At 56.5% G+C, this 13518-nt stretch overlaps 1 protein-coding gene across 10 annotated transcripts in view; it reads right to left on the bottom strand.

Moving 5' to 3' along the window:
* The window catches only part of ATOSB (atos homolog B), a 39752-nt gene that overhangs the window by 1991 nt on the left and 24243 nt on the right, over positions 1-13518 (bottom strand). For 3 of the 10 annotated variants that reach the window (XM_040091092.2, XM_040091091.2, XM_058424206.1), the window contains exons 2-11: positions 12401-12666; positions 11502-11601; positions 7460-7552; positions 6676-6877; positions 3819-5093; positions 2175-2233; positions 1770-1866; positions 1193-1351; positions 761-829; positions 114-319 (exon numbers count right to left, since the gene is read on the bottom strand). In XM_040091092.2, coding sequence (XP_039947026.1) covers positions 114-319; positions 761-829; positions 1193-1351; positions 1770-1866; positions 2175-2233; positions 3819-4928 — 1700 coding nt within the window. In that variant the 5' untranslated portion in view covers positions 4929-5093; positions 6676-6877; positions 7460-7552; positions 11502-11601; positions 12401-12666. The remainder of the gene's footprint in view (positions 1-113; positions 320-760; positions 830-1192; positions 1352-1769; positions 1867-2174; positions 2234-3818; positions 5094-6675; positions 6878-7459; positions 7553-11501; positions 11602-12400; positions 12667-13518) is intronic. The other 7 variants (XM_040091094.2, XM_040091095.2, XM_058424205.1 and 4 more) reach the window with 3 other exon arrangements.

Genomic DNA, 13518 nt, shown 5'->3' with positions numbered 1-13518 from the left:
AGCTGGTCCCTGCTCCTCCCCAGTCCCTTCTCCTGTCTTGCAGGCTTGGGATATGTCGGAGAGGAGCCCGGGGTGACTGTGTGGCACGTACCCATCCCCCTGGCATGCTTTACCTTAGATGCATCAGATAGCAGAGGACCCTGCGGGGTTGGCTGGTGCCCAGTGGGTCACTGGGGGCCACTGTGGAGCCCTCCTCCTCCCCCACGGGCACCAGGAAGATGCGATGGCGTAGGAAGGTCATGTGGTTGGCCGGCATGTCCTGGAAGTCGTAGGTCACCAAGAACATCTTCACCACAGTCTTGTTGGGGTTAAATAAGGTCTGGAGGCAGAGGGGTAGGGCATGAGACTGGGAAGGATGCAGGGCAGAGATGGGGAATCTGGAAGCAGAAGCTGCTGGACCAAGGATCCAGGAAGCCTCACAACGGTCCTAGAGGGCTTAGCCTGAGTGTCATAGGTCAGTTCTTTCCACCCAACTGCACACGTGCTCCTCTTCCATCACCTCCCATTCCCACTGCACATACACACTTTCCTGCCAAAACCCTCACCCACCTCCTCCTTCCCTGACTCTCCCATCACCTTGTCTCCCTGACAGCACCCCCTCTGCTATGCCGTCTTGGTGGCCATGTAACCTCGCTGCAGGAGACACTCCTTCCACCTGCTGTCCTGCCTAACGTCATGGAGCATACCCCAACAAGCAGGGCGACCAGAGCCCAACCAGCCCCAACCCCAAAGTGCTACTGCAGGCCAGGGAATGACTCACCACTTGGATGGTTCCAGCTTTGGGGACACTGTAACCCTTCTTTCCCAAGGCCTCCAAGTCAATCACTCCCTGGGGCAAAATAAACAGCATGTGAGAGAGGGAGGAAGCCTAGGGAGAGCCCAGCTGGGATCCAGTATGGGCCTGAGACTCCCTTGCTGGAACACTTGACACGAGTCAGCAAGAAGAGCCCCAGCTCAGCCCCTCTCCAAACCAGGACAAGCAATAGAGAGGTGGTGACAAGAGAGGTGATGACAACTATGAAGCAGCAGGGCCTCTTCTTTCCCTTTTTGCTTTTTTGGGTTAAAAGACTGCTCCTGGCACAGGCAGCCATCTCCACAAGCAGCAGGTGGTTGCTTTAGCCACCCTCTACAGTGAGGGGCTGCCCCAGGGTGCCAGTGCACAGCCCCCCACAGCTCCCCCACATCCATGTACCAGGAAAGGCGAGGGCGCGCTGTGTTCAGAGATGTCGAAGTAGGTGACGTCGACAGGCAGGGTGACATGCTGGGGACAGTAGGAGCCACTGGCACCGATCTCTGCTGTGAAACCCTCGATCCTCCCCGATGGTGCAAAGCACCCCTTCAGGATGGACTCCTGAGAGGGGAGGGAAGCGTTAGGGAATCTCAGACACCAGCCCTTCCCCCTGCCTCAATGCTCCAGGTGAAGTCATCCCCATCTCCACTGCACCCAAGCGACTGCTTGGCCCTGTGTGCCCAGAGACCTCAGTGTGAGACAGACACAGCCTGAACTGCTAGGATAACACCAACTATCTAACAGGGAGAAGCATGAGAGCGCCACGGCTCAGCCTCACAGCACCTATCTCAGCAGGTTCCACTCAAGGACCTGCTGGCTGAGCCATGGCTGTGTGGTGGCCACGGCACACCAGGCCTTTTGGCGACAATCAGCCCAGCCCCACACCAGGGCTCCCATTAGGTTCAGCCTCTCACACTCATGGCTAGTCCTGTGTGGAGGCCCCAGGACCCACCTCCCCCCAGCAGATGGGCACCGTTACCTCAAAGTTGCCCAGCAGAGCATGGCTGACAGTGGTGGTGGCCCAGGGTGCTGTGGGGGACCTGGTGCCCCTCCGGAGGCTGGTCCGGAGGTGTCGCCTTGGAGTGAGGAGAGAAGTTTGGTGTTGGACTGAAAAGCACACAGCCCTGGGTTGTTCACATCCCTGGGAATGTGGATCCCACTCCAGGTCCCCTGTATCTTTGTTAGAAGTTAAACCCATTTTCCTACATCCCAGGGGAAGAAGAAACCTCCCCCCCTGTCTGTGGTCTTGTCAGGGGAGATACCTGGGCCAGGGCAGGGAAGAGGACTCAACCCAACCTGAACCTCCCGTGGGGCTGCAGGGTACTGAGGTGGTCAGGCACCCTGAGCTCCCATGTCCATCCCACAGGGCTGCCAGGACACTCACGATTTGAGGCGCAGCCCACTCTTCAGCCTCCTCCCAACCACAGTGCAATCTGAAGAGCTCTGGAGGGAACATGAAATGGAGAACCATGTTAGGGCAGCAACCAGGGCCTGTGCATTCCTGGGAGGTGCCATCGCCCCTTGCCCTGCCCCATATTCCCATGTGGGTCCCAGCAGCTGCAACAAGCTCCTGTCCTTGGGCAGCCATCAGCGGCCTCTGGAGGGGTGGCCAACAGGGCAGCACAAGGACTGGAGTGTCTGGTGGGGACATGGGGCTGCCCAAATCCCAAAGTGGCTCAGCTGGGGATGAGGATGTTGGTACCCAAGGGTACAACACACTGCTCCCTCTCTTTACAAAGCGGGTCTCAGGAGCAGCCCCAGTGACAAGATACCTGTAGACAGAGCCATGCAATGACACCCCCCTTGCACCTCCCAGGAACCGCTGACACCTACATGGACACTCCCCAACCAGCCTTGGAAGAGTTCTGTTCCCTGGTGATTCATGCAAAGTCCTCAGCAGTGCCACCAGGCAGAGCAGTGTGTTGCACACCACTACCCACAGCTAGGATCCTACAGCTCTGGGGTGGGGGGGTTAAAGCCACAGTCACACTGCAGCCTCCTTTTAAAGATGTCCCTTTTTCAGGGACTTTCCCTTCTGGAAGCCACACAAAGGGCCGCACAACACAAAGGAATGATGGAGCTGGCTGGCATGACTGGGCGGGAAATCCCAGGGAAGCTGCTGGAGGGCTTCACTCTGCAAGGATAGTGCTGGGGGCAGCTGTGCTGGGGGAGAGTCACGAAAAAGACAGTGTGCCTTGGATGGTGTGTCCCAGCTCCAAGCAGCAAGAAGCCAGGGTAGCTCTGACATCAGTTCCTGTGGGTCCCCACACCATCGGATGCCCCAGAGAAAAAGAAGAAGGTGCCAGGTCTGGCCTGAGCCTGCTGCAGCCTCAGCTGGCAGGACAGGGTGAGGGAATGGGGGTGATAACAAGGGCAGGGTAAGAAAGGAGGAATCGCAGGCAGTTCCTGAGCTGCTTAGGGGGGTTGCAAACCTCACAGGTCTGCCCCATTGCTGAGAGCTCATGGCACCTTAGGGACATGGCACAGGCACCTCAAAATGGCAGAAAAGCCAGTGGCATCTCTGCACACTGCACTGGGCTCCTTGGTCAAAGCATGTGCAGTCACACTGCCTGCCACTGGACACTTGCTCTAATGGGCATCATGGCCAGGAGTTCAAGCCATCCCAGACATCTGCCTTCCTCCTCATCAGGTAGGCAGAGGCCAGCTGTTCTTCCCAAGCTTGGTGGTATATCATGGCTTAACATGAAGCTATCAGACGCCAAATGTGGCACCGTGATGTGTCCAGCTCTCACTGCCATGGGGAGGTTGTCTCCTGTCCAATCATGGCTCTCCAGGAGAGAAAGCTGGTAGCATGCAGAGGATCCAGTGACTACAAGATGTCAAAAGCTGATTAAAACAGACCATGTGCCAGGGTTGACTGTCAGGTGCTGTCTTGCTCATACCAGTACTGCAGCTCAGGGACAGGACAGGGCATGGTGCCACAGCTGACCACACTGCCCACAAGCACAGTCCTGAGCTCTGGACATCCCCAGGTCATTCCCTGCTTCCCCACATGAGCAATGCTCACCTTGGCTGCAGGAAGCAGGTGATTCCAGAATGGAGCTCCCTTGGCATCAGTGCTGCGGCAGGCTGTGGGCACAGGATGGCATGGCAGGACCCTCTTCTTCCTTGCTGGTGGGGACAGGCTCTCATCCTCAGAGCAGGAGTCAGCCATAACCTCGCCAGAAGGCAGCAACTTCCTTTTGGCTGGGCAGGTGCTGCTGAGCTGGCTGCTCCCACAGGGCGTCATCTCCTGGGAGCTTGGGTTGCTGGGCTCGGGGCTGAGCGCTGTCTGCAGAACTGGGGACTCCCTGCACCCATTGGCCACCGCTGGCCCTTCCACTTCTCCGCTAGCCCTGCTGGTGTGAGCTGGGCTGCTCTCTGGCTTCTCTCTCTTCCCACCGGGGTCCAACTGGGTTGTTTGTGCAATACTGTGCAATTCAAGGTGAAGTACATTGTGGCCACTTGCCGGCTCCCCATTCTCTCCAAAGTCTATGGGCTGATCCCCTGATGAGACAGGGCAACTGTCTCTTATGTGCAAAGTACTGCAAGCAATATGCTGGGGCCAGGAGGAGGAGGAGGAGGAGGAAGAGGAGAAGGAAGAGAAGGAAGAGGAGGAGGAGGAGACATCCTGCAAATTGTCCTCTCTGCTTGCCTTAGGGCTGTGGCTAGGGCTGCCCTCACAGCGGTGCTCCACCACCCGCAGCCCACTATGGGAGAAGTGCTGGGCAGAGCCGCAAAGAGAGAGCTCCTCCACGAGCAGACCATCTTCAAAGGTATCGTCATCATCCACAGAAGGCTGCCCAGGGCCCCCATCCAGCCCCCTGCCACCCCAGTGAGTTCGTTTGGGATCTCGCCCCCCCTCCAGAGTTCGCTGCTCGGGATATCCCCTCTTGACAGCTGGCCGGGTGCCTGCCCGCTGCTCCGTGCTCTCAGAGGAGCTGGAGAGATGGGAGAAGATGGACACCTGGTAAACCTTCTGGCGCTTGATCTCCGTCTCATTGTAGCCCATGAGGATGCTGCGGTGGGTGCAGCACTGTGAGGAAGGCTCCAAGGGTGTGTCCCCACTGGGCCGGGACAGGCTGGGGTCTGTGCTGCGCTCTGGGGGCAGAGACGTCTCTGTGTGGATGTGCCGCATGGAGCCTCACTTGCTGGGACTCCGCTCGGAGCCCATGCAGCAGCAGGAGGGGGACTGTAAAGTGCCACAGGTCAGGGTGCAAGGGCAGGGGGTGGGAGCCGGGCCCCCTCTCACTCAGGATCTCTGTGTGAGCCCTCTACTATGAGGTGCTCTGCAGCACAGCATCTGGAAAAAAAAGAGAGCAGAAGGATGAGGATCGGCCCAGGATCTCCATCCTCATGCAGGCTTCTGGCTGCAAGAGACCCACTGGGACACACCGCCCACTTGAATCTCCCTCTCCAGGGACAGGAAGAGGAAAAAGGCTGATGTGGCTTTCTGGGAAACCCTGAGGCATCACCCATCTGCGGGTTTGGCACTTCCTTCCTGGCTCAGGCAAGGAGAGAAGTCTCCAGACAGGCAGGAGACTCCCGTGGACAAGTCTGGACAGGTGGGAAGGAAGGTGCCTGCCCTCTGCCAGGGACACGCTTGTGCTGTTGTGGAGTGGAGGAGTCAGGCAGGTCAGACCAGTCCCAGGGGCTCAGGCCTTTAATCACCCCTTTGGGCAACAGCAGCAACATCTCCCAGTGCTGGCCAAGACAACCTGTCCCGGCCATGTGCACTGAATGAAGCAGGGCTAGTGCCAGCTCCACGGCAGGGACAGGGACAGGAACCTGGCCTAACATCCCTGTTACCTCTGCCAGCTTGGACCAGGCATCTCCAACACTTTCAAACAGCAGCTGGGAGGTAGCAGGGTCACCATCCACCCACTCCTGCCAGCTCCAAGGGCCTGCTCTTCTCTGTACAGCACAGTGCCTCACTTTTGATTTTCAGTCCAGTTTGAGAGCTGTGAGAATCCTGTACACATGTTGGCTTGTTTCAGGCAGGAAAAATACTGAAATGGCTGCAAGAGCTGAGGAGATGCAGGAAAAGTCACCAGCAGACTGAGAACAAACTGCCCTTGCCTGGCAGCTCTTCCTTTCACCTGTCTTTGCAGCTATGCCTGATCTTGTGGAGCAAAAGCTTAGGGGCAAGAGAGCAACAAGGACATTTGTTCTCCAAGTGGATCAAGGCTATGTGGAGAGTGAGCCTGCACATGCTATTTTGACCCTGCTGGCATGTGGATGGGAAAATGGCAGGCCAAAGTGCTCAAGACCAGGGAGTCTGTTTAAAAGGAGTGAGAAAAGGTATAACCATGCACCAGGATATGTTGGGGACTGACTGGCTGGAAAGCAGCACAACAAAAAAGGCCCTGGGGGTCCTGGTAGGTGCCAAATTAACCATGAGCCGACAGTGTGCCCCTGCAGCAAAGAAAAACAGTAAGTGCAACAGGCACAGCGTTAACAGCAGGTTGAGCAATCTGATCCTCGTCTGTGCTCAGAGCTGGTGAGGCCACATCTGAGAGAGCGCAAAAAAGGGACACTAAAAAAATTAAGGGAACGTCCTATGAGGAAAGGCTGTGAGAGCTGGTACCGTTCAGCCTGGAGAAGAGAAGGCTCAGTGACATCTTATCTGGACACATAGATAAGAGGCTCCCTCTGAATATCAGAAAACACCATTTTGTTTTACTGTGACTGAGCACTATAACTAGTTACCTAGAGAGGTTGTGGAACCTTCATCCTTGGAGATAACCAGACGTCATCAGGACAAAGTCCTGGGCAATGGCTCTAGGTGGGGCTGGTCCAGATAACATCCAGATGTCCCTGCCAACCTCAACCCCTCTGTGTAGCCCACAACAGTGCAGCCTGTCCTGGCTGCCCCTCACACTTACCCCTTGGCAGCAGGACCCTGCTTTGCTCCAGATTAACCTCCCTGCCCCGCAGCAGGCAGTCGTTGGCACAATTAGCTGAAGACACCTGCCAGTCAGGCACCCCCCAGAAGCGGCGTGGCTGCCGTGGAATGGCTCCCACCATCACGGTGTGCCTCTGAACCTCTGCAACGTCCTCTCCAGCTCTTCAGTGTCCACAGTGGCTCTGAGGGGAAGGAAAGGGGAAGATGCAGGGCTGGGCTGATTGCTTCCTGGGAGAAGGGCAGGAGAGAGCTTCCTGTCCGCAGAGTTACACAGGCAGGGAAGGCAGCACTTAGGCTCAGCCCTTCCCAACCTCCCAAATCAAAGCCCAAATACATCTCAGCCACCTCAGGCAGTGCTAACACCTTGATTTCCATTTAAACCACAAAAACATTAAGCTAATCTGTGAACTCTCATACTTGGCTTGACTTTACACCCCTTTTGCATGCCTTTCTGTATGAAACCCTGTGCATCAGAACAGATTCCTCTTTCTTTCTGGTGACCATTTCATGCCTCGCTTGCCAAGACACTGTAGCAAATTCTGAGCCTCCCGCTAGCTCCTGGTCTCATGTTCACCTCCTCCCCCTTCCACCCACAGCACAGGACACTTTCTGGCCCCACAGATAAGGAGAAGAGCTTGGAATTGTTCTCTTCCATTAAGAGATGCTGTCAGGGAAGGCAGAAATGACAGCCCTGAGCTGCGATGGCCCCCCATCAGCTTTCCCCAGCACAAAGACAGCAATCCTTTCATGTGCACAGCACTCACCTGTTCAGATGTGGCCTTGATGCACAACACAGATTTGCAGATGCAACACAGCTCCCCTGTAGTCATAATCCATGGGCACTGCAGCTTTGATGCCTGGAAGAGGGCGTGGAGAATAGTTAGCTGAAGCAGTTAGCTCATGAAGCAGTACCTTCAGAGTGTGCAGGAGCCCTTGGGCACCTTCACCCTCAGCACCTCTGTGGCAGAGGCAGCTCATAGGCACCTCCAGGAGGAAATGGTGCCTCTCCCTGGGGATCATGCCCTCCTCACCTTCCCTCCTCATTAATCCCTCAAACGGGGGGGTCACTGCAGCACCCATCCAACAGGAAGTCACTGTCAGGGCACCCCAAGCCAGCAGTGAGTACAGGTCTGAAGGCTGGAAACAGCAGGGCTGGGCAGATGAACTAAAACCCCAAATGGATGCTCAGAGGCAGCAACACTCAAGTGCAATCCGCTCCTGGCATCCTAGTCTGGCAAATGGAGCATCAATGCAACTTGTATGTGGGAAGCCAGCATCAGCTGTGCTCGCTGCCTGACCTCATCTGTCCCAGAAAACAGGCTGTTCTTCCACTACATTTCCAATAAGATTGTAATTGCAGGCTGTCATGACCAGTCCCTGAGAGCTGGACAGCCCAAAAGCCACCACCACTGCTGGGGAAGGGCACTGCCAGCAACCAGCCAGAACAGGACCTGTTGAGATCCAATAAAACCACACCCAAGGAGCACTTGCAGCAGGGCAGATCAGTGCTGCAGCATGACAAAACATGGGTCCAAAACCTCAACAGAAGCTTTTTGTAAAGACCAGCTCCTCCTGGCACCCCATGAGGCCTGCACCAGAGCAGGTAGGAAAGCAAGTGAATGCTCTCATTTGTAGGCCGATGCTGAAGTGGTAACATGCTGTGCTCTGCCTGCCTGGAAGGTTGCTGTTTCCCTCCTCTATCCATGAAGGAGACTTATACCATGACTTGTGTGGCACTATCAACCACTGGGAAGCAAAATCAGCAACCATCATCAAGAATCAGCCAAGTGCAGTGGGAAAAAGAATGTGTCCTTGCCAGAAAAAAGCACACAGTTTTGCCTGCATCCTTTTCTTCTTTTCCCTGTTTCCCTCTGAAGTCACAGCCATTTTCTCCTCAGCAGCAGCTGCCTTTCAGGAGAATGGATGTATAAGGACAGGCTGACCTGCTAGCACCACAAATCCATCCCAGCTGAGCTCTCAACACCAGGCATCAGGCGCTGCCAGCACCAGCCACTAGAATACATGGCTAGAACAAGGGGCTGCACCACCTTTTGACAAGGCCAGATACTGTTACTTGAAGCATTGTGCTGGAAAATGCCAGCCGCAAGGCAGGGATAGGAAAGTATCACCCGAAGTGTCTCCAAGTACACCCTAAGATCTCCTTGAACATCCTCCTGGAGGAATGCCCATCAGCCTGTGACAGGGAACTGTCACAGTATGGCTGGGGCATAGCTCTGCTTTTCGCTCTCTTCAAGATGCCCAGGGCTGTATCCCAGTGAGGTTCTCTTGGCAGTGCCAAGTGCCTCCCAGGCCAGTTCCTCCCTGCTGAGAGCCCATCCAGCACACAGCAGAGCTCAGCCTCCTACAGCACCAAAGGAGCTCATCACCTCCCCAACAGAGCAGTACAGCAAACCTGGGACCACGGCCTCCTGCACTCCAAGCAGGCACAGGGAGAAAGCACCTGGCCACCTCTGGCATCTCTTCTTGAGCCAGGCATTGTCAGAGCCCGAATTCTGGCCACATGGATGGGACAGAGCCAGGCCCAGGGCTGAGCAGCACAGGCACCATCCCAGTGGGCACAGCACGTGGGGCTCCATATGCCCAGACCAAGGGTTTGGCCCCTCCTAAGACCACGTGATGAAGGTCTTTGGGGGTTTTTTAACAGTGTTTCAGTCCCAGCTGGTGCTCTAAGATAGGACTTAAAGAGCTTTGCCTCTTGAGGGAAGCCCAGCCAGAGCTCTCCCACTCTCTGCCCTTGCTCCTGCCAAGGGCCCCTCATTGCTCAGAAAACATACAGGGCTCTGTGCTTTTGCCAGGATCTCCCAGCACCTGGATCTGGAGCTATGCCAGGCACAGCTTTCCTCTATTTCTTTCCTTTCTTGCCCTTTCTTCTGGGGAAGGGCACCATGCTTCAACACCCAAAAGACACCCGGTGCCAAATGACCTGCAGAGAGGGAGCGTGTCCCAGGCACTGGGGCAGAAATGCTGTGTTCCTTGGGGACACCGAGCCACCAGAGCCTGACACAGAACAACACAGCCAGGCCTGGTGGGGTTGGGTCAGGGGCTTGGCTTACTTGCTGGATTCACTCCTATTAGCACATCCAGGGGAAAACGAGGATTAGCAGACTCAGTCTGGAGGCAACAGAGCAGGATGGCAAGTGAGGATGGGTCCCTGTCCAGGCAGTGCAGCAGCGGTACCACATGCCAGGCTGCAGCCTGCAAAAGGATCTGTTGCTGTTTGAGCTGTACTGTGCCAGCCAGAGAGGAAGCGGGATGAGTGTGGAACAGGGAGGTTATCTGTCATGAGACAGAGCCCTTGGGAGCCTGGAAGGGCTGGTAGCGCACCACCAATGCCAGAAAGAGAGTAGGAGCTGTACCCCAAGTTGCCACACTCATCCAGGGGGGATCCAGTGGCTTCCTGGAGCAGCATTGCCAGCCAGTCAAAAGGGACACATGGCCAGCGGGCAAAAGGCTTTGACCTGGGTACTGCTGCCCGGGACTGAGCACCAGCCTGGTGGTTGGCAGGGCCAAAAGGAGTCTTTGCACAATTTAGACCACAAAAAACCTCCAAACCAACCCCTAAGTAGCTTTTTCTGCCCTCTTCTCTCTTGCTTCCTCTCCTGGAAAGTGCTATGGAGAAACACTGGTGGCCTCTCTGGGGGTGAAGCAGGAACCACACAGCCAAGGAGAAGAGCCATCATTAGAAGAGGGCAAATAACTATCCTCAGAACAAGTAGAGTACAAGACAAGAGAAGAGGCAACAGAAACTGCTGGAAACAGACTGTATGGAGGATAAATCTCAACTCCATTGGTCCTATCTGAACCCAGGGAGAAGGAAGGAAATCTAAGCAAAGTGAGCACAAACTCAGGAGCCCCCTGGCACAGGCTAAGAGCAGAGCATGAGAAGTGCCAGCAGGAAGAAAGTTTCTGTCACAACCCCAAAGGATGGCAGCACTAACAGCAATGCTGCCACCAGAGAAGGGTTCCTGCACAGTCTGACAGATCAGGCATGTCACCATCAGGACTGGTGAGGCTGGAGACTACCTCCAGCTCTGTAGCAGAGGTGGCAATCCCAGGGTGAAGCTGACTAGGGAGATGCTAGAGGAGCAAACTGTGCCTGAAGGGAAAAATGACCACTGGCCATGGCTCTGGCACTATCCAGGCTGGGGAAGAAGGAGCTGACACTTGGTGGAAACAAGAGGGAGGAAGAAGGAGAGGGTGGGTGAGTGGATACAGAGGGAGGGAGCCTCCTTGCCCCACTGCAAGGGCAAGTGCTGCCCTCGGGTCCTCAGGAGGCCTCCTGCCACACCAGATTTATGCACCTGCAGAGCGTTGTTCAGTGCTAGCCCCTGCCAGGAATGGAGAGGAAACTGGAACCCAGAGGGGAAGGATGGGACAAGAGGTATTGCCCATGTCACAAGTCCAAGCTCCTAGAAACCACCAGACACAGCTTTTACAGAGAGAGAGAGAGAGAGAGAGAGACCCGATACCGTCCCGTGCCCACAGCACCATGTCCATGAGGTGCTGCTGCTCTCTCCCATCCCGGGGGAGGTGTCATGGATAGGGTGCAGAAACCCCTGGGGACAGAGCTGCCGCCTGCAGGGCATCTTGCTGGGGCTCCAAGCAGCAGCAGCCTGCTCAAGGGCTGAGGTCTGCCCAGCAACATGCAGTGCCTCCCCAGCCCTAGCACCACACACAGGTGCCTCAGGGACTGAGCCCTTTTGCTCGGCCAAGTCAGGATAACACAATGAAACCTCTCCTGGGATCTGGGGGAGCTGGAGCAGAGCTCCCAGCCCAGTGACTTACCCCTTCTCCCTCTGATGCCCCTCGTCCCGGCACGGATGGTCTCCGCACACCTTTCCCAGGTGCCTGGCTTGCAGACGGCGATGCTGACAATAGCCTGCGGCTGGGAAGAGGGGTTTACAGGGTCTGCAGGCAGATTCCACTGTGCGACAGCCACCTGTGTAAAGCTTTCCCCCACGTTCAAACCCCTCCCCGCCAACCTCCCCTCCACGCACGGCTGCCCCTCTTCCCAGGAAAGCGCAGTCAAAGAATGAAAAGCAGCTTAAAATCCGGCAGGACAATCGGGCAGCTCTCCAAGGCCGGCAGCACTCCCTGCCCACCCAGCCCAGCAGGTTCAAACCTCTGCGATACAGCCCACGGCCACCCAGCTCCAGTGTCCGACCGGGAGCCTAGGAAACCTGCAGCAAGCAGGGCAGGGAAATCCCATGCAGCAGCTGCTTACAGGGAGGACAACCCAGGTTGAGGACAGACCTTTGTCTCTCTGCCTGCCTGTCTCGCTCGCTCGCTGCCGGAGGAGGAAGAGGGGGGCGGTGGGGGACAGCGAGCAAAGATAACACCCCTAGGAGGGATGTCATAGCCACGTTAATCACTTGGAATTCCAGCCAGCGCGCCGCAAATATGGGCAGCAAATGGAGATGCTCAAAGCTCTAAAATAATTGGATCCTTCCACAAGAGCCGAGCCCAGAATCCAGCACAGGAATTCAGTCCCCGCTGGAAGTCGAGAGATCAAATACATGGAGAGGCAGGCGCAGCTCAAGCAATCCTCAGCCACCGCTGTAGCCAGCTCCATAGCCCTTGGCGCTGCTCTAATCTCAGGTGCCTTCCCAGCGGGAGCGAGGCAGGGACCACAGCGGAGAGCCCGAGTGCCCAGCTGAGGACTGGCCCCTTCCCATCCAACTTACTCGACTTGTGGCAAGGTGCAGAAGCGCTGTCAATGCAAAAGAGGGCTTTGTGAGGGAGACCAGCTGCCTCGAAGCCTTGCTCGACCGGAGGAACAGCCCATGGGAAGGAGACCCCTGAAGCTGCTGTTTGGCCTCCGCTGCCCTGCAGGGGAGATGCCTGGCCCGGCAGGATTCCCAGCCCGCATCACATTCCCGGCGAGACGCACACGCGGCACATGTAGGCTCCTGCTCGGCGCCTCAACGGCAATGAAAAGGCACAGAGACTTCTGCCAGAAAACAAAGAGGCAGCGGCAGAGCTGGGGGTGGGGAAAACTCTCCGCTGCCCAAGAGGATCCCTGCAGAGGCAGCAGGATGCTGCTAGGCTCCACCGCAGCTATTCACCCCCATTAGCCCGAGGTGGCACCCGCTTGCCTGGGTGTGGCACAGGGACTCGAGGGTGGGCAAGCCCATATTCCCCTTCCCGAGGCAGCACGGGGTGAGAAGTCCTGGAAGACATGTGCCAGGCCCAGGACAATAGCTGTCTACAAGCAGCAAATTCCTCTGTGCTGGCTCCACGTCAAAAAAAGCTGTGTCTTTTCACCTCGGGGTAGCTGCTGCACAGGGGAAGGTGCAGCCAGCACCACACCTGCAAACCCTGGGGAGCCCCACGGCATTGGAGTTGGAGCAGCACAGCAGCCTCAGCAGTCACCTTGAGGCAAGAAAGGATGTGAAGTAAACCCCCGGCCACCCCAGCACAGGGACATGTCAGCCAGCTCCCTTGCAGCCCTGCTGCCCCTTTCCAGGGGTGGGGGCCCAGGGACAGGCCCAGGGGATCTCAGCCACTGATGACCCTGCAGACTGGCCATTCCAGTCCAGAGCTTGGTGCCAACTGAAACCAATGGAAAAATTTCCACCATGTGATTACCAAGTCACATGCCTGTGCAGTCAGCCACAGAATGGCTTTGAGAAGGCAAGTGGATCTGGCCAAGGGTAGGGAACACTTCTGGTCTGCACTTGCATGAGGTGTCTGGCCATGACCAGGGCACCAATGGACTGCCACATTTCAAGTTCAGTAAGGATGCTTCTCCAAAGGAGGCATTCCCCAGACCCAGTCTGGATAAGGCCCTCACCATTCTAAG

Source organism: Hirundo rustica, chromosome Z, assembly GCF_015227805.2.
Source record: "Hirundo rustica isolate bHirRus1 chromosome Z, bHirRus1.pri.v3, whole genome shotgun sequence".
Taxonomy (NCBI): Eukaryota; Metazoa; Chordata; class Aves; order Passeriformes; family Hirundinidae; genus Hirundo; species Hirundo rustica.
This window is presented reverse-complemented; position numbering and strand designations above follow the sequence as displayed.